Source organism: Chiloscyllium punctatum, chromosome 24, assembly GCF_047496795.1.
Source record: "Chiloscyllium punctatum isolate Juve2018m chromosome 24, sChiPun1.3, whole genome shotgun sequence".
Classification (NCBI taxonomy): Eukaryota; Metazoa; Chordata; class Chondrichthyes; order Orectolobiformes; family Hemiscylliidae; genus Chiloscyllium; species Chiloscyllium punctatum.
In genome coordinates this window covers 89,094,155-89,114,425 of record NC_092762.1, presented here as the reverse complement: position 1 = coordinate 89,114,425, position 20,271 = coordinate 89,094,155, and the positions used below count along the sequence as shown (strand labels likewise).

Below are 20,271 nucleotides of genomic sequence, written 5' to 3'. Positions count from 1 at the left end.
AACAGTGTACCCTGATTTTAGATTCACCCATAAGCGGAAATATCTTCGTTCCCAGCCTGTCAAACCCCTTCAATATTTTGTTTCAATCCAATCGCCTCTTACTCTTCTAAACTCCACCAGGTACAAGCCTAACCTGTCCAGCTGTTCCTTGAGGCAACCTGCCCGTGCCCATTTTTGGTCTGATGAACTACAAAACTACCTCCAAAGAATTTACGTCTATCTTTAAATAAGATGAATATTATACGTGGTACAACAGATGCAGTCTCGCCAATCTTGGAGTCATAGAGATGAACATTACAGAAACAGACCCTTCGGTTCCAAATCATCCATGCCAACCAGATATCCAATCCTGACCTAACCTAGTCCCATTTGCCAGCACTTGGCCCATATTTCACTTAAACCCTTCTTATTCAAACACCCATCCAGATGCCTTTTAAATGCTGTAATTGTACCACCTCCTCCACTTCCTCTGGCAGCTCATTCCATACGTGTGTCACCCTCTGCATGAAAAAATTGCCTTGGGTCCCTTTTTATGTCTTTTCCCCCCTCACCCTAAACCTATGCCCTTTAGTTCTGGATTCCCCCACCCCAGAGAAAAGACCTTGTCTATTTACCCTATCCATGCCCCTTGTAATTTTATAAACTTTCATAAGGTCACCCCTCAGCCTCCCACGCTCCAGAGAAAACAGCCCTCTGTATAACTAAAACAAACAACCTACTTTTGTGTTCAATTCCCCTCAAAAAGTGGTAACATTTTATTTGTTTTTCAGATCACTTGCATATGAGCCAATATGATTCATGCACGAGGACACCCAGATTCTTTCTTCCCTCTCACTGTTCAGATAATACACTGATTTACTTGCTCTCAATCTTGTATTCATCCAAATATGCTATACCCTGTACTATGAACTTTTATTTTCTGCAAGAGCCTTTGATGTGGATCATTAGCAAATGCTTTATGATGGTCTAAGTGCAATACATCCACCGTTAGCCACAGTACATGATACTGCAAAGAACTCCAATAGAATGGTAGAACATCAAACTATGCTTATTCTGTCTGATTACCTAAACTTATCCAGGTACTCTGCTGTAACTCATTTAATAATAGCTTCAAAAGTTATCGCTGATGTAGGTGTCAAGCTGTAGTTTCTTGCTTTCTGTTTCCCTCTCTTTATGAATAAAGGAGTCACATTGGCTATCTCCCGACCTAATGGGATTCTCCCTGAATCCAGGGAACTTTGAAAATATTAAAACTTTCTCACTCTCCATTTCTTTTAAGACTGTAGAATGAAGTCCATCAGGACCCTGGCGCTTGTCAGCCCATAGTCATTGTGGTTTTGTTTTTTCCCCCTTCAGTTTTTCCCTGCCTTCCATTTCTTGATTTATTTATGTTACTTGTATGTTTTGTCATGAAGATCAATGCAAAATACCTGTTCAATTTGCCTGCTATTTCATTATTTTCTGTTATTAATTCTTCAGCCTGAATTCTCGAACCAACCCTCATTTTCCTATCATTTGTTGAATCACCTTTAATTCAGAAAAATTGCAGAAACTCATGTACTCTGTCCAGAAATTTAAACATATTAAAATCTTCTAACTTGCACGGTTAAGATTTTTGATTGTTTTTTTGTTATCACATGTACCTAAGTACAGTGAAAAGTTTTTTGTTTTGCGAGCAGTATAGGCAGTTCATAAAAAGGACGTAGTGATCATGAGTGAGGTATATAGGGTTATGGCTGCACAAAGCACGATCAACATTATTTCAAGTTAGAGAAGTCCATTTGGCTGTCTGTTAAGGCTAGGGAAGAAGCTGTTCTTGAACTTGTTGGTGTTTGTGTTCAAGCACTTTAAGTTTATTACTATCTTTGACATTTCTAGTTAGCCATAGATAGTGGAATGGTTCTTTGTTGGAATGCATTCTGTATAATGTGAAATAACCCCTTAACTCCCTGCCACTACATCCCTATTCACCTGTCCTTTATCGTTGTTTGCCAGTTCACTTTAACCATGTTGCTTTCATGCTCTCACAAAGGAGGAGGTTCTGTATAGCCAATATGAAGAGCTAGATTTCAAATTAAACAGAACCTCAAGGGTCATAATGTAGAAAAATAATCCCCCCTCCCTCCAGCGGAAGGTAAAATTCAATCATCATATGGTTGCTGGTTTCTAAGGAAGCCTTCACTACGAGACCATTAGTTAATCCTGTCTAATTGCATAATAGCAGGTCCAGGATATACTGCTGACTGGTCAGCTCTAGCATGTACTTTTCTCAGAAACCCCCCTGAAAGCAGCGCATGAACTCCACATCTTGGCCACCTTTGTCTGTCTTGTCTTTTCTGATTAATATGTAGATGAAAATATCTCATGATTATTCTTTTGACTTTCTGACAAACTCTCATTTATTCCTTTATGGTATATTCTATTGTGGCCTGTGCGCCACTCTCACAAATGACTTCTTGCCTTTATAATTTATACCCAACTATTTGTTCACCTTAATTCTCTGAACTTGAGTCGCTGTTATATTGTGTTAATATTGTCATTAACGCAGCCTCCACCTTCTACTTCCCTGTAGTGCTTAAATGCCCTGTACTGTTCAACACTCATGGTATCTATGACATCCTGCAGCCATGTCTCTGTAATGGCCACCAGGTCATACATGTTTATATTTACACTCAGTTCATTCATTTTGTTTTCACCACTATGTGCAGAACCTTTACAGAAAGGTACAGAACCTTTAGTTTTATCTTCAATTTTTTAAAAATAAATTCTGATTTTTGTCTGCTGGTTGACTCCTAGATTCATGCATTCCATCCCTTCCTGTCAAGGTCTGTTTATAGTTTCCATATTAATATTTTGCCTTAACGCTAATCTTTTGATTTGATCCTGAATTTGGTGTCTCGTCCCCGCTATTCAAAGTCCCCTGTATCTGTTATGCTGTTAGCAAGAACACTGCCCCCAGCACAGTCCAGGTGGGTATTATCCCATTGTTTCACATTCCACACTGTGCTGAACTGCTGCTAAAGCCTCAAAGTGAAATCCACTTCTCCCATGCCATTCTTTGAACCATGCATTAATCTCTCCTATGTACCCTATGCCATTTGCACATGACTCCAATAATAATCCATAGGTTTTGACCTGTGAGGTTCTGTATAATTTAACACCAGCTCTTTATACTGGCTATTCAGCATCACCTCACCTTTCTTGCCTGTGTTATTCATATCTGCATGCTCCAGGACAGTTGGTTCCTCCCAGCCCTGAGCAGACCTCCCTAATGTCCCTAGTAGGCAAGTAACACAGCCACCTGACACTCACTTTATGTGGGCCAATGTTAATCCTCTCACTGAAGAATCCCATAATTTATTGATACTCAACCACACAATGAAATAGTCAGACAAGTGACCAAAACCTTGGTCAAAGAGAGAGGTTTGAAGAAGCGTCATAAAAAGAGGTGGTGATATAATGAGGAAATTCCAAAGGTTGGCCACTCAGCAGCTGAAAGTCATGGAGCAGTGAATGTTAGGGTTGTGTAAGAGTGTAAATTGAGTTGACTCATTTTCCAACGTGGTTAATGTCCTGTATTCATATCTCCATACTTAAACCAGTTCCTGCTTCTGATCATAAACCTCTGTGTGAAGATTAACATCCTGAGTTCATGTGCGTATTTTCCTACTATCAGTGGTTTTGTAACATCCTGCCAGCGTCACAACATTAAAGGATAACTCTCAATGTGCTTGGGTGATATAAGAATTTTAATTGATATATATTACAAACTTGGTTTGTTCAGTTGACTAAGTGACTTTCTCATATGTTTAGAGATTTCTTGGGCTGGGTTCACCTTGGTTAAACAGGAGCTGATCTTCTTGAAACGAAGAAGTTGTTTATAGAATTTGTTGTGTTCCTGCATTATATCTGTCTGTGTGTGATATCTTCATTGTATGAAGTCATTCTAGGCTGAAGTTCAAAATACATTTAAAATGAATTATTGCTCTTTTGTGGGGTTCTAATGTGCTTTCTTTTTTAATTCTAGCCCTGTCCTGGTATGCGCTCCGAGTAACATTGCCGTGGACCAGTTGACTGAGAAGATTCATCATACAGGTCTGAAGGTGGTGCGTCTCTGTGCCAAGAGTCGTGAGGCTATTGATTCACCAGTCTCTTTCCTGGCTCTGCATAATCAAATCCGTAACATGGATAGGTAAGAAGCAACTATTTGTTGGTAGCCCTTCTCAGCCCAAAAGCTAGCATCTATAGATAAATCCTATGTTACCTTTGAACTAAAATGTGGTCTTGCGTGAGGGTGCTGTAAGCAGGCAATAATTAATTGTTTCAGGATTCGATCTTTCATGACCTCTATTTCCCGGAGTGCTTCAAAAGTACCACATTAAACATCAGTTAATTTTTTTTGGTGGTCTGTGTTGCTGAGGGCTATGGAGAGCTTCTCTTATATACAGCATTCCGCAATTGCTTTACTCTGGCCTGTCGAGTCTGCCACTCATTTAGGGTGGCAGGGTGGCTCAGTGGTTAACACTGCTGCCTCACAGTACCAGGGACCCAACTTTGATTCCAGACTCTGTGCAAATCCCATAGAAAGATGCCATTCTCCCAGAGTCTGCATGGATTTCCTTCGGGTGCTGCCATTTCCTCCCACAGTTCAAAGCTGTGCAGGTTAGATGGATTGGCCTTGCTAAATTGTTCAAGCTAGGTTGACTATTCATGGGAATTAGGTAGGCGAAAAGTCTGGTTGGGGTGTTGGTGTGGACTCTGGCAGAGTGGCCTGCTTCCGTACTGTGGTGATTCTATGTTCATATTGTAGATCAAGTTCTGTTTGTGATGGATTGGCCCTAATTACATTATTTCACCAATTAATAACGTGTGTGGGTTATATGTTAATTATTTTAGCACTTAGCAGTGGACTTGTCTGTCATAATGAAAATGTAAGAACCTGCATAAAATCCAAGCCTATGATAGCAGTCTCTAAGTCAGAGATCATACAGAAGCCTGGAATAGCTTGTAACTAACAGAGTTGTAATTGGTTGATTTATGACTACATTCTGCAGTGTTGAACTCTCTCTACCTGGTATCTGTGAAGGACACAACTCCACACAGGCACTGAAGCCATTCATTTAGCCTGGTGTACTTAACCATATAAAGCATCATAGCTCATCCAAAATGTATGGATAGTAATCAGGAATGACAGCTTTGTCTAATTTTTAACACTTGCTTAATTCTGAATTTGAACAGTCATTCCTGGTCTTTTGCCTTAGCCTCTTGCTCTCTAAACTCAGTAATTATTTTATGTTTCACACGGAATGCAGGCTAAAAGAGCAGCTCTCTCTTAGAATACCAGGCTGTTCCTCAGTATGGGTTTTGCCTCATCCGGGTGATCTTAATCCACATATTTTGGAAGCTGCTCCCAGCAGAAGACAAGGATCAGTGAGACTAGTTCTAGCTGTGTTGTAATTACCAGCTTTGTTGAGGGCCATCAGTAACTACAGTAGCAAGATATGTTACATTTGTTCATTGCTATATAGTGTGGCCAATGCATGAATTCAAGTAGACGACAATACAGTAAGGAGTCTTGGCCAGATTTCCCTGATTTATGTATCTTTGATAACTAGAATTTATGTTTTATAACATCTTTGCTCTGCTTGACAGTATGCCTGAATTGCAAAAATTGCAGCAGTTAAAGGATGAGACTGGCGAGTTGTCATCTGCAGATGAGAAGCGCTACCGTGCACTCAAAAGGACAGCTGAGCGGGAACTGCTGATGGTAAGAAATCTGTCACAGTCCTGATTTCCCATTTTGTAAATCATGTGCTACATAACTCCCAGAGTGTAAGTGCTGGGTTTCAACATAAAGCTTCTATTGGCAGTGCCGAGGCTTAGAGGAGGGTTTTGTCAACCATCTGTCGTCCCAGGAAGAGTGGCTGAGAAGTAGAGTTTCAAGTGTTGGACCAGGAAAAGCTGCTTTGTGTTTGGAAGAGAGGGTCTCTGTCCTCAAATGGATTGGAGAAATATTCAAGGCTGTGGGAGTCAGCAGCATTTTTGAATCCATTCCAAATTTCCCTTGGGGGAAGTGGTAATGCACTGCCTTTTTGAATAGCTGCAGCCCTTTGGCTGTAGGCGGTCCCACACTGCTGTTAGGTTTCCAGTTCCAGAATCTTGACCCAGTGACAGTGAAGGAATATTTCCAAGCTGCTCCCAGCAGAGGACAAGGATGAGTGTGAGAGACTGGTTCTAGTTGTGTTGTAATTACCAGCTTTGTTGAGGGCCATCAGTAACGGCAGTAGAAAGGTATGTTACATTTGTTCATTGCTATATAGTTCGGCCAGTGCATGAATTCACATAGATGGCAATGCAGTCTTAGCCACATGTCCCTGAGTGACTTGGAGGCGTCTTGCAGGGGGGTGACTTTCATATGTGCTTCAGGGTTAAGGTTACAAGTTTGGATGGCACTCAAGGCAGCATGGCAGATTGTGAAAGGAGTGAATGTTGAAGGTGGTATGTGGGTTACCGGTCAAGCAGGCTGTTTGTCCTGGGTGCTGTTGAGATTTTCAAGTATTGCTGGGGCCACCCTGATCCAGGCAAGTGGAGAGTATTCTACCACATTCCTGACTTGTGCCCAGCAGATGGTGGATAGGCTTTGAATCAGGAGTTATCTAGCTTAATATTCCCAGCTTCAGTCTGATCTATCCTTGTCGCTAGAGTATTTAAGAGCTGGTTCTGTTTGGCTTCTGAATAATGGTAATCTCCACAATGATATTCAATTGAATTTATTGTCACGTGTACCGAGGCACAGCAAAAGCTGTGTTGCGAGCAATACAGGCAGATCAGAGTTAAGTAGCATAGATAGTAAATAATAGGTAGACAGTGGCAAAAACAAAAACACTGGTACAGGTGAATGTTAAGAGTTTGAGAGTCCATTTGGTATTCTAACAGTAGGGTAGTAACTGTTGCGGAAAACGGCTGGTGCGTGGGTTCAGGCTTATGTATTTTCTCCCATATGGTAGAGGTTGTAGAAAAACGTTGCCAGGGTGGGATGGATCTTTGAGAATGCTGGTGGCCTTTCCTTGACAGCGGGCCTGGTAAATGGATTCTATAGATGGGAGGTTGGCCTTTGTGATTGTCCGGGCAGAGTTCACCACTCTCTGTAACTGTCTCCAATCTTGAATGGTACAGTTGCCATACCAGGTAGTGATACATCCAGACAGAATGCTCTCGATGGCGCACCTATTAAAGTTGGCAAGAGTATTCACCGTCATGCCAAATGTCCTCAGTTGCCTGAGGAAGAAGAGATGTTGTTCGGCCTTTGTAACCAGTGCATCCACCAGTCCAAGAAAGCTTGTTGTGGATGACCACTCACAGGAGCTTGATACTCTCCACTCATTCCACCTCTGTGCTGTTAATGTGTGGGGGGGGGCATGAGTAACATCCTGCCAAAAGTCTATAATGAGTTCCTTGGTTTTGCTGGTATTGAGAACTAGGTTGTTCTTGGTGTACCATTTTACCAGGTCTTCCACCTCCTGATTCAACCAACTATGACGGTGTCATCGGTGAATTTGTGAATGGCATTAGTCTTGTATTTGGCGACGCAATCATGGGTATATGGTGAGTACAGTAGGGGGCTGAATATGCACCCCTGGGAGCTCCAGTGTTGTGTTGGTAAGGATGAAGTATTATCCCTAATCTTCACTGCAGTTACAGAGATTGGGGCTTAGTCCGAGGGGATAATTGTTGAAGGCTGGACTGTAGTCAATGAGTAGGATTCTTACATAGCTGTTCTTGGTGTCAAGATATTCTAGGGAGGAGTGAAGGGCAAATGATATGGCATCTGACATGGATCTGTTAGTCCGATAGGCACATTGGAGTGGGTCATGAGTAGTGGGGAGGCTGGAGTTGATTAATGCCATGACCAGCCTTTCAAAGTATTTCATGCACTTCATGACCACCGAAGTTAGGGCCACTGGGTGGTAGTCATTGAGACCATGCTGCATGAGCCTTCCTAGGCACAGGGATGATGTTGACTCTCTTGAAACAGGCAGGGACAGTGAGTGGCATGCTGCAGGGAGAGGTTGAAGATATATCCGAGAAGACCTCTGCCAGTTGACTTGCGCATACTATGAGTGCACAGTCTGGTACTCCATCTGGTCCCATCACTTTCCTTGGATTCTCACACAGTGGGGGATTAGTGCTAGTAAAACCATTGAGTGTCATGGGACAATGATTAGATTCTGTCTTGTTGGAGATGATCATTGCCTATTACTTGTATGGCATGCATGCTACTTGCCACTTGTCAGCTTGGATCTTGTTGCATTTGGACATGGACTGCACAGCATCCTCACTTCTGATCTTATAATGGAGGAAGGTCATGATAGGGCAGTTGAAGATGGTTGGATCAAGGACACTCCCCTGAGGAACTCCAGCAGCAATGTCCTGGAGTTGAGATGACTGACTTCCAATCAACATAACCATCTTCCTTAATGCTAGCTATGACTTCAAGCAGAGAAATTTCCTCTAATTCCCATTGATTTGAATTTTGCTGCATGCACCTTGATGCCACTTGTGTTCAAATGCTGCCTTGCTGTTTGGAGCAATCCCTATCACCTCCGCTGTGAAATTCAGCGCTGCCTGTATTTGGACCAAATCTGTGATGAGTGCTGAGTGAACTGGTGGAACCCAATGGAGTAGCACTGAATAGATTATTCATGATTGATAGTATTAGTGACAATTTTCATCACGATAGCTGGTGACCAGGTTGGATTTGTCTTTTTATTTGTGTAGACTTGACAACCTTGGGGCAATTTTGCACATTGCTGGTTAGATGCCAGTGTTGTAACTTGGCTGGGTACACAGTTGGTTCTAGAGCACCATAAGACATAGGAGTGGAAGTAAGGCCATTCGGCCCATCGAGTACTAATCTTGAGTACTATTGCCAGAATGTTATCAGAGCCCATCGGCTCCATAGTATCTGGTTCCTTTGGATATTTCTCAGTATTAACTGAAATGAATCGATTTGGTCGAAGATTAGCTTCTGTGATATTGTGGATCCCATGGGAGGAGGCGGCAATTAATCATTCATTCAACGCTGTGGCTGAAGACTGAAACAAATGCTTTAGTCCTGCCTATTGCACTGATGTGCTGTACTCCCCATTGCTGAGGGTGGAGATTATTTTGGAAGCTCCACCTTCTGTTACTTTAGTTGTCCATGTTGGAGGTCTGCAAATATTTGAAATGATGTGTTGATTGTGGGATCACTTGGCTCTGTCAATCACTTGCTCTTCTGCTGTTTGCCACCCAGGTAGTCCATGGTAGCTTCATCAGATTGTTGCTTTCTGTTTAGGCATATCTAGTACTTTTGCTGGCATACTCTCCTTCCTTTTGAATCAGGGTTGGTTCTCCATCTTTGGTAATGGGAGGGTGAGGGATATGCTGGACTGAGGTATTTTTGATGAGGTTGAATATTGCTGTAGTTATATCTGAAAGGTTTCTTTTTGAGTTTTGACTGAGTTCTTGTCTGTCTTTTTCAGAATGCAGATGTTATTTGCTGTACCTGCGTTGGAGCTGGTGACCCACGCCTGGCTAAGATGCAGTTCCGTTCCATTCTCATTGACGAGAGCACACAGGCCACAGAGCCTGAATGTATGGTCCCTGTAGTGCTGGGAGCAAAGCAGGTATGTCAAATGCAGCTGCACACATTCCAGGTGCTGGGGCTAAGGCTGTTGCAAATGATGTACTGGGCTTTATATTCTGAAGACAAGGGCTGTTTTTATTTTGGGGATCTAATGTACAGTTACCTGAAATTCTGATTAATTGACAGTTGGCTCAGGGACATGATAGCCTCGTGGTATTGTTGCTGGACTATTAATCCAGAGACCCTGGTAATGTTCCCTGGGCCACGGTTCAAATCCTACCATGGCAAATGATGCAATTTGAAATCACTAAATACAGGGGAACCTCGATTATCCGAACGTGATGGGAGGCCACTTTTTCGTTTGGATAATCAACTATTCGGTTAATCAATTAAATGCCTTTCCTCTGGGGCTCAGAGTTTTTAAAGTCTGCTCCCCATTCAGGAGACTGCAGCACCACACAGCGTGTGAGCCCCCACCCTCAACACCGTTCCCCACCACTCCCTACCCTGTGCAACACTCTGCCCCACCCCCAACCCTGTCCAACACTGCCCCCTCCCCAACTGCCCCCCCAACCCCGTCCACTCCCGCCCCCTCTCCGGGGCAGCTGGACTGGACACAAACAACAAGACTGTTGCTGCCTTTGTGGGGTAAGTCTCCAAATGGCACATACACACAGCCACAGCCCCACACACGCAACTTTTTAACAGATTCCACCTTTGCCCTGTACAGGACAATGTTGGAGAGATTATCTAGGTATGGGGTTTAGGATATACTCCTGTGTAGAACTACAGGGAAAATGTTTCTATCGGGACCTTGAGGTCTCCTTTCGATAAGCCAATTTTTGGATAATTGGTATTCGGATAATTGATGTTCCTCTGTATTTGGAATGATGACCGTGAGCCCATTGCCGATTGTCAAAATCTCATCTGGTTTACTAAAGTCCTTGAAGGCAGGAAATTGTGATTCCTAAAAAGATGTGTGGAATTATCCATTGCAATTTGCTATATAAACTGGATTGGGGTTAATCTGGTTAAAGCTGTTTAAAACAAAATGGGATGGACTTGTTGGTTGTACATTTTGACAATGCCACGTGATGTTCATTGAGAACCCAACAGTGAAGGAGGAGAGAGAGGGTTTCATCCCATTTGTATGAGAGAGGAGCTAACTTCATGGTTTGTACTCAGCGTTATTTTAAAGTTTTCCTTTTGATTGCGACATGAGAACGAGGCTAGCAGCTGTTTGATTATCACAGTGAACTGAAGCTGTGTACTGTCTTTCTCTTACAGCTGATCTTGGTGGGTGACCATTGCCAGCTTGGTCCAGTGGTTATGTGTAAGAAAGCTGCGAAAGCTGGTCTGTCTCAGTCGCTTTTTGAGCGTCTGGTTGTTCTGGGGATCAGACCAATTCGTCTGCAGGTTCAATACCGGATGCATCCAGCTCTCAGTGCCTTTCCATCCAACATCTTCTATGAGGGCTCACTGCAAAATGGTGTCACAGCAGGTACGTACATTAGAAGTGGGATAATTTTCAAATTTCTACTTAATTCCTCTTCTGTAAACCGGGCTCTAAACCTATGTGCTTGAGGCAATTAAGTTTCTGTGTACCTAAGATTTGTTAAGATTCTGTTGCTTCTCTTGTGCACCAGCCAATGTTTCCTACAGTCATATTAAATAGGCTGATGTTTTTTGGGAATTTGATTTTGGGGTCCCTATGAGTATGACTCTTTGTGGGGATCCCCATCCCTCGTTGTAATTATCTGCTTTCTTTCCCCACTTGCTGGAATGTTGGTTCAGTATGCCATTCCAATGTCATTGTGACTGGTGGTAGAGAAACTGCTGAGAGCAGAAGTCCTATTTCGCAAAACAAAATAAATCACCTAAAAGTAGACACCGCACATCCTCAGAATGTAGTATTTGACATCATTTTTATTTCTAAGTAAACCCAACCATATCTTTCTACATTAGTGAATTAGATTGAAGCTCCAAAAACATTTTGTTCTTCATCAACAATATAGTTAGTAATTCTGCAATTTGATCCCGGTCCCTAACTGGATTGCAAATAATTTTACTTGGGGGGGTGCTTAAATGCCTTAGTGCTGCAATGGGAGATTTAACAGAAGATTGGAGGAACAATCCTCAGTGCAAGCGGCTTGCTGGGTGAGTGTATGGATGAGGCAAGTGGATGAACCTAGCATTATTCTTATGGTTTTTTTGATTTCGCAGCGGATCGCATTAAGAAAGGCTTTGACTTCCAGTGGCCACAGCCAGACAAGCCAATGTTCTTCTATGTAACCCAGGGCCAGGAGGAAATTGCTAGCTCGGGGACCTCCTACCTCAATAGGTATGTACGTGGTTAACAGATCCTTATCCTATCGAGCTCTGAAGCAACTTAGAAACATAATGTATATTTTTAATCAAACCTTGTTCATGATAATTCTCCAATCATGAAGCAAGTTGTCATTCCTTGGCTTTTTGGGAGAGGTGTAAGGGATCCTTTATATTTCAGATCGTACTCATTCTCAATATCTCACTTCATGATCTGTGAATCACTGTCAAAAGTGCAGCAGCCAATTTTGTGTGTAGTAAGATTGTTTTAACCTAAAGTTGGGTGAGATTATTGTGGAAAGCAGTTTGTTAAAATCACCAGATTTTAACAATGTTTGTTGAAGTGAAATTGAACCTTACTCCAATTTCAGGACTGAGGCAGCCAATGTAGAGAAGATCACCACCAAACTGCTGAAGGCAGGTGCCAAGCCAGATCAAATCGGTATCATCACACCATATGAGGGGCAGCGATCCTACCTGGTGCAGTACATGCAGTTCAGTGGTTCCCTTCACACCAAACTCTATCAGGTAGCATTATAAATATCTTGATGCTTTCTAAGTGAACTGTCAAGACTTTGTTGTTTTCTCTGGTTGTGCTTTTCTGAGACTGTAACAATAATTACAGCAGTATAGTTGTTGTATTTTGCTGTTTTCTAATGAAGATTGACTAATGTGTGACAATTAGATGGTTGGATGATGTAAAGTTCTTGTTTGTGCTCATGATTCAGGAGGTGGAAATTGCCAGTGTTGATGCGTTCCAAGGCCGAGAGAAGGACTTCATCATCCTATCCTGTGTCCGAGCCAATGAGCATCAAGGCATTGGATTTCTCAATGACCCCCGGCGATTGAATGTGGCCCTCACAAGAGCGAGGTGAGCAGGAGGGATACAAAAGAGTAAGGGAGGGAGGTGGTACAGTCAAAGTGAAGAGTTAGATTGGAGGATGGTGCAAGATCAGGTCCAAAATGCTATCCTACTGTATCTCAAGTCCCTGGTGGTGCATATTAGTCCTTGATCCTGAGTGAATCTCTTCTGAGATGACTATTTGAGAGTAAGGTTTGTGCACGACTGTGGCTTGTAGCATGGTTTCAAATTGTAAATGTTCACTATTATTGGTGGTACTATTCCTAATTTGCTTCACTGCACAGTATTTATGCCAGTTCTATAATTTGTAAAGGTCAAGATGCTTATCACTTTGTATATCTGTGTTTCTTTGCCCTGCTCCTTATCCTTTTTGTTCTTTACCATCAATCAAACCCCTGCATAATCACCAACAAGCTGCCTCTTCTGCTCTGTTTAGAAAATGTGATTTGATTTTTTGCACGTATAATTATGTTCTGTGGGTGGTGCAACTTGAACTAATTAGTACAAATAACTGGAGTTCAAAATTTTAAGATTCACGTTTGGGGAAGTATACTGAAGCTGCTGTTCCTTGTATGACTACTTTTGTCTCCTACATTTTCACACCCATGTCTGCTGGACAGTATTGGATGGTTAGGCTTGAATGATTTGGCTTGAATTTGTTGAATTGGGCTGTTGGGTCATTGGACATTCCTTTTTGATTCAAGCTGGAAGTTGATGTATCAATTTTGCTTTGCAGATATGGTGTGATTATTGTGGGAAATCCAAAGGCTTTATCCAAACAGCCACTGTGGAATCACCTGCTGAATTATTACAAAGAACAGAAAGTGCTGGTGGAGGGACCACTGAATAATCTCCGCGAGAGTCTAATGCAATTCAGCAAACCACGGAAACTTGTCAACACCATCAATCCGGTGAGCAAACTATCCAGCCTGTGTTTAACTGCTGATTCCAACTTGCTGATTGATCAGAATAGATTTATAGTAAGTTATCTGGTTCCCTGTTGATGAAACTGTAATTGAAGCCAAAGTTAGCTTGATTGTTGTATGCAGGTCAGGAATGTTCTGGGTACCCCCACATTTTGCAAATATATGTGACAGTGAAAAGTAATTAATTTATTTCAGTACAGCTTGCTTGGCTGAGGTTCCTCCCTACGTTTACAATAGAAACACCACCATGTGCAAGTTGTCCTCCGAGCCACTCACCATCCTGGCTTGGAAATATATCACCATTCCTTTAGTGTCAGTGGGTCAAAGTCCTGGAATTTCTCTAAGGGCGTTGTCGATCTACCTACAGCACATGGACTGCAGCAGTTCAAGAAGGTAGCTCACCTGCCACTTTCTAAAGAAGAACTAGGGTTGGGCAGGAATTGGCTCAGCCAGTGACGCTCATGTCCCAAAAATGAATAAAACAAGAATATACATTTAATGGTTTAACATACTTTCCTTTCTTGGCTTGAAGTTTGAAAGGTAGAGGTGGAGGATTGGCGAGCCATTTTCACAAGCGGCCCTTTTAGTAGGGGTGATTCTAAATTATCTTGTGAAGTATTCTGATGCCTGGCCTGAAATCTGTGGGAAGTTGGCCACTTACTACTGGCGTACTCTTCCCTGTCTGCTAAATGATAGCTTGAGTTTGCTACATTAACCTCCACTCCTGTGTGAAAGGGCTGTGTTCTAGTCTGTCTGCATAGCATTAATTTCTTTTGTTACATGGGATGCAGTGTGTTAGCAAGGAATCGTCTGTCACCCAACCTATGTAAGAGAGCAGATTTTCTTTTTCCCTAGGGAATACTAGTGAGCCTGATGGGTTTTTACAAAAATTACTATAATCTAGTTTAAGCATTGTATGCTTTTACTTAATTCTACTGCACTGTTTCCATTGCAGCTTTTAATAGTTTTGTTGGGCTTTCAGCTAATTGACTGGTGTTCAGTATTCAAAACTGTTCTTTATTGATGCACTGAGCTGTATGGTATTGTTGTGTTCTAGGGAGCCCGGTTCATGACGACAGCTATGTATGATGCTCGAGAAGCTATTATCCCAGGCTCTGTATATGACAGGAGTGGCCAGGGTAAGATTGTGTTTGATCTCCGTTGTAAATTTTAAAACAGTTTAACCCAATAGAGGATGTTCCATCGGCTCGTGCCCTACATTTCATTCTTAAATCAGTTGTGATGCTGTGTTGTCATCTGGTTCCACAGATATTGAAATTCTTCTCTTGCTGCTGTGGGTTATTAAGGAGCTATGATGGAATTAATACCTAATGCAACAAACTCAAATGCACCCCCCAACCTTACATGAAAGTGGTTACTGTGTTGTCCACAACCAGCATGTTAAACCAGTCTACGCCATGTTCCAGTATAATGTTGTGCCTGATGACAGTTGGGCTCCTCAGTCACTATTTTTTTTCTCCTAATACTTGCACTATTTTCCTCTTCAGCAGGTCGTCCATCCAACATGTACTTTCAAACCCATGACCAGATTGGGATGATTGGAGCCAGCCCCAGTCATGTTGCTGCAATGAATATTCCCATTCCCTTTAATCTGATGATGCCCCCAATGCCACCTCCTGGGTACTTTGGACAAGCAAATGGACCAGCAGCAGGTGAGCACTGAGACAGAGAGATATCTGAATGTAGGCTTGTGAGATGTCCCAGGGCAGAGGATACTGGAACTATTATGAACACTTGGATTGTAAGGGTATTGATATTTTATACAGAAGTGACTGTCATGAAGTTAGAGACCTCCTGAAGAGTTTAATTTTCAAATTTTATAAATTGATAGTGTCCAGTGCTTCCTGTCACATTTAAGTAATGAATTTTAATGATCTATCCTTCCTAATTCACCTTGGAAGGGAAACGTAAAGCATTTGCTGCTTGGCCTGCTGGTGTCTGTAGTTAGTTTCTTGGGTACTTGTGGCACTTGTCAGCCCTGTCCCAGGTCACTGCATAGTTATATGTGGTTTTACATTCAGAATGCTGAACCTTCAGTGTCTTTATTTTGTACAGTGGGGTTCTGCAGTGCTGGCAAAGCAACAGATCCTGCTGTTTCTTTATGAAGCTCAGGTGCAGGAGCATTTGGGTCATAGCCAGGCAGGTTCAGAGCAAGTTTTTTCTTTTCAAGGTCGTGGAATTGCAAAAGGAAAAGTGGGCCGTGGGGCTCGCCAACGAAACCGTGGCATGGGGAACCAGCTGAACAGCCAGTCAAATCTGCCAAACAGCCAAGCCAGTCAGGATGTGGTGTCTCAGCCATTCTCTCAAGGGCCTCTGACCCAGGGCTACATCTCAATGAGCCAGCCTTCACAAATGAGCCAGCCTGGCCTTTCTCAGCCAGAACTCTCTCAGGTAAATCGCTGTACTGCTCAGTTCTGCACCTGTCCATTTTTCTGGAATTATACAAGAAGAATCACATGCTGTTGAGTTAATGGGAGTTATTTGCTTTGCTCATGCACAAAGGTTTTTGAGAACTGCAATCTCATTCCAAAGTTGAGGTTTGATTTGTCCCCCTCTGCCATAGAGTCTGACTACTTTCACCCCAGTGTACTGTTACCTAGCTGTGCCTCTCCCTCCATCCATCTGTTCCTCAAACCCTTTTTTTAAACCACTTCATTCATTAATTCATGGGATGTAGACCTCACTGGCCAGGCCAGTATTTATTACTCAGAGGGTTGTTAAGAATAAACCACATTGCTCTGGGTCCGGAGTCACATAGACCAGACCAGTTGGGGATAGCACATTTCCTTCCCTGAAGGACATTAGTGAACCAAATACGTTTTTCCAATAATTGGCGATGGCTTCATGGTCATCAGTGGGCTCATTCTTGATTTCAAATTCCACCATCTGCTGTGGTGGCAATTGAACTAGGTCCCCAGAGCTGGGTCTCTGGATTAACAATCCATTTCCTCCGTTATAATACTCCGCTCTTACAGAACCTCTCTCTTTCCCACCCCTTTATCTGTTAAGGGTGCTATACAAAACCTGATAATTTTAAATAGAAAATTCTATCATCTGCTTTGACAATTTTTTGGATTTTGGAATGCATTCTCTTTAATTTCAGGATAGTTACCTGGGCGATGAGTTCAAGTCGCAGATTGACGTGGCCTTGTCGCAGGATTCCACTTACCAGGGCGAACGTGCATATCAACATGGGGTGACTGGGCTGTCACAGTACTAGAATGTGAGCAAGTTTCTCACTCATTCACCAGATTAGTTAATGTGGCTACAGGCATCAAGAGCAGAGGGGTATTCATCACAAAACACATTTCATTTGTGGCTAACTCCGGCTGATCCAGAAGTGAGGGGTTTGGGGATTTGAGGGTTGTGGGGCGATTGGGAGCAGAGCAGTACAGGGAGAGGGTGGTGGTCTGAACAGGCGGGGTGAAGTCATAGGGGCTAAGGGAGAGGAGGGTAGTGAAGATAGCAGGTTGGGGGAGGGGGTGTCATCTAGTAAATTCTACCTGTTTTTTGTAATTAAATTTTACAGCAATTTTTCTACTTTCAGAAGGGTAAAAGCGGGAATTAAATGTCTTTTTCTTTGGATGTTTGACATGCCCCCTTGTTTATCCAGGTTAAGGAGAGGAGAGCTAGGCTTGAGCCAAGCTTAGTTCAACAGTAATTCAATCTGGGGAATAAAAACAAAAATGGATACCTGTTTCCACTGCGACTACCGAGGCATCAACTGTGAGAGAGCAACAGGAGAGAGAAAAACCAACCAAACGGGAGGAAGAGAAGAGAAAAAGGAGAGAGGAGGAGAGAGAAAGACCACTGCTAGCAGATTGAGACGAGGAGATTGACTGGAGGAACGAAGAAATAGAGGGCACTTGTGCGCCTTGTCAGCCAGGCCAGGCCTGGTCTCACACATCTACTAAACTCTATTGCTGTTACCACGCAACTCGCCCTTGGAAAGAAACCACAAGCTGCTGAGACCCTGCTCCCAGCTCATCAAACAAGGGAGAGAGGAGGGGCTCGTGCTAAACTAACAGTTACCTGCTACATCCGGACCACCCGTTTCCTGGAGAACGTGGGAGACCTTCTTGGTTTTGGGAATAAAAGGGAATGTTATCTCTCAGTTGTGCTCTGGACGCTACAATTAGCGATTATACTGTAAATTTCAGCAGTTAGACCGTCGAGAAGCAAAGATTAATTTCTGGCAAAACCCAGTTGACACAGAGCTGCCTTGTGCCTCCACCCCTTCATTCACTTCAAAGTCGTGAGTTGATCTCAAGATTCAGGCTTTCTGCCCAGTGCTATTGTTTCATGTTGCTTTCTCAAATCTTCTGCAGTAACTGGTTTTAATGCGTGTTCCAAGTTGGGGTTCGTGAAGGGTTAACTGTGGACTGTCTGTCAGATCCCAGCACTGGACTGTGGGAGAATTCTGCTCAGTTTTCTTTTTGCAAGTTTTAAATTTATTAGAAATGCACAGAACTACGGGAAAAGCTGATGTTGGCCACTGGTTCTCAGGCAAGAACAATCAGTCAGATCATTGGGTTAGTCCAAGGAAGAGGTTTTTAAACCCAGCGTAATCAGCTGATTGTGGATGGTTTTCCCCCTTGTATTCTGTTTTGAGATGATCTGCTTTCAAATAGTTTGTTTTAGCATCTAGCTTTCAGAGAGTGATGAGATCGGCAAAGGGATTGCAGCAGAGTAGCTGGTCCCTGCTTTAGTATCACCCCCAGCCCACAATGAATCCAGTAAGGCAGGCGAGTGACCGCACCATTCTGTCTTTGGGCAAGCAGTGTTTACATTGACGTTGAGAGCGTTAGTGAAGTATCCAGTGACAGGAGGGTTACAAAATGTTTTCACAATGCAGTGACGGGCTGGCTTTGGGCTCAGCATGCTGCTCGGATCAAACGAAGGGAAGCAAGAATACATGAATTGTCTGGGCAACTGTTAAATTCTTGTCTAAACATCGTAAGGAATCACTTGGTAATGGGTTAACCAGAAATCAGAGTGAAACTTTTTAAGTATGAATCTTAACTTGTTCCATTAATTTGTCATTTGCATTTATTACTTAATTCTTTAAAACAAGTACATTTGGAACAGTTTGTGCATGTAGTTATGTCAGTGCAAAGACTAGTATTGTGTGGACACTGGCAGGGTTTCTGTTTGGCCCCAGCCCATCCCCTAACCTAACTAAAACTTTTTTTAGAAAACCTAAGCTGTTTTTTAAAGAACTTGCCATCATCAAGAAGCAAACAGTAAGCTTGGACAATTGTCTCCTGCATTCATGTTAAAGTTCAGGGCTACAGTCTTGAACACCAAATAATAAAAGCTGGGGTTTTAATCTAGAATGAATGCAGAAGGGCTTTGTCTGTAATACTATGTATTGCAGTTTCTGTTGTACAGAGAGAATCTTATCTTGTCTGGTTTATGAAGTCTGTCATTCTCACATGAAGTGAGAAAATTCTGACTACCAGGTAGAGTACGGCAAATCCAACTAGCTGCAATACAAACAGCTTCTCTAAAAGACCTGGCAGCCAACTCAATGTGTTGCCCATTACAGAATATTGGAAAATCCTTTGTGTCTGTCCAGAAATTCAACTAAAACAAAAAGCACAGTATTTGTGTGCAAGATGAATGTCACTGCAGGACCTGACTTTCAACTATTGACTCACTTCTAAAACATTTCATCCTTAAATAGAGTCTGTTTTGCTTGAAGGTACAAAGGATGCACAGGGAACATGCTTGTTCCACTTACAGCTTCACTCTTTCACTGCCCAATCTCTCTTTGCTAATGTCAATCCCATTCGTTAATTCTACAGTAACAATCGGATTGATTTAAAGATTTGGGCTGTGCTGCTGAGGAGCACTGGGTTAGCCTGTTGTCTCTCTCATGGCTGTACATGTAATGTATGCCTTTTGAGCAACTGTGCTTCCTCCATGCAATAGTCTCTTTATTCAGCAAATGCCAATCCTACTGGTGGCCAGCGGTCTGACAGGCAGCTGTTGTGGACTTGGGGCAGGTGTGAACTCTGTAGGCCCTCCTGTCAAGTGGTCGAGATGTTTTCGGGCACGGGATCAGGCTGAAGGGGCTTCTCCTTTTATGAAATTTTGTTTTTTTTTGTTTTGGCTTCCTGGCAGAATTGTTAGAAGTTCATAGTTGCATTTGTTTATGGTAGTTCATCCTTTTTGGCTGTGAGCCCTCTGTAAAAGATATAATCCATTGGAGATCACCTTCATTCAACTCCCCCCTCCCCCCCCATCCCCCCTTCACTGGTTGACTTACGCTTTGTGCTTTGTTTTACTTTGTGTAGCAGGAAGAGGAAATTCTGATTTTTAAATCCATGACGATCTTGGTGCTGGTTCTGCATCTGTTATGTGGAAATGTATTTTTCCCAATCTGTCTAAATTGTTTTATTTTAAACCGATTTGTCTGTAACATGAACCATTAATAAAATTAGCTCTGCATAACCCTTGGGGTCAGTTTTAAATTCTTATGTCTCAATGTGCTCCATCTTTAGTCC

At 42.6% G+C, this 20,271-nt stretch overlaps 1 protein-coding gene across 4 annotated transcripts in view; it reads left to right on the top strand.

Annotated features, from left to right (window-relative positions):
• Positions 1-20,218, top strand: part of upf1 (UPF1 RNA helicase and ATPase) — a 76,794-nt gene extending 56,576 nt beyond the window's left edge. For 2 of the 4 annotated variants that reach the window (XM_072594506.1, XM_072594504.1), the window contains exons 12-24: positions 4,028-4,192; positions 5,653-5,767; positions 9,525-9,668; positions 10,916-11,129; positions 11,852-11,969; positions 12,325-12,481; positions 12,682-12,824; positions 13,552-13,726; positions 14,799-14,880; positions 15,253-15,414; positions 15,933-16,153; positions 16,866-16,985; positions 17,376-20,218. In XM_072594506.1, coding sequence (XP_072450607.1) covers positions 4,028-4,192; positions 5,653-5,767; positions 9,525-9,668; positions 10,916-11,129; positions 11,852-11,969; positions 12,325-12,481; positions 12,682-12,824; positions 13,552-13,726; positions 14,799-14,880; positions 15,253-15,414; positions 15,933-16,153; positions 16,866-16,982 — 1,813 coding nt within the window. In that variant the 3' untranslated portion in view covers positions 16,983-16,985; positions 17,376-20,218. Of the gene's footprint in view, positions 1-4,027; positions 4,193-5,652; positions 5,768-9,524; positions 9,669-10,915; positions 11,130-11,851; positions 11,970-12,324; positions 12,482-12,681; positions 12,825-13,551; positions 13,727-14,798; positions 14,881-15,249; positions 15,415-15,932; positions 16,154-16,865; positions 16,986-17,375 lie in introns of all 4 variants that reach the window. The other 2 variants (XM_072594505.1, XM_072594503.1) reach the window with 1 other exon arrangement.
• Positions 20,219-20,271: the final 53 nt, after the last annotated feature.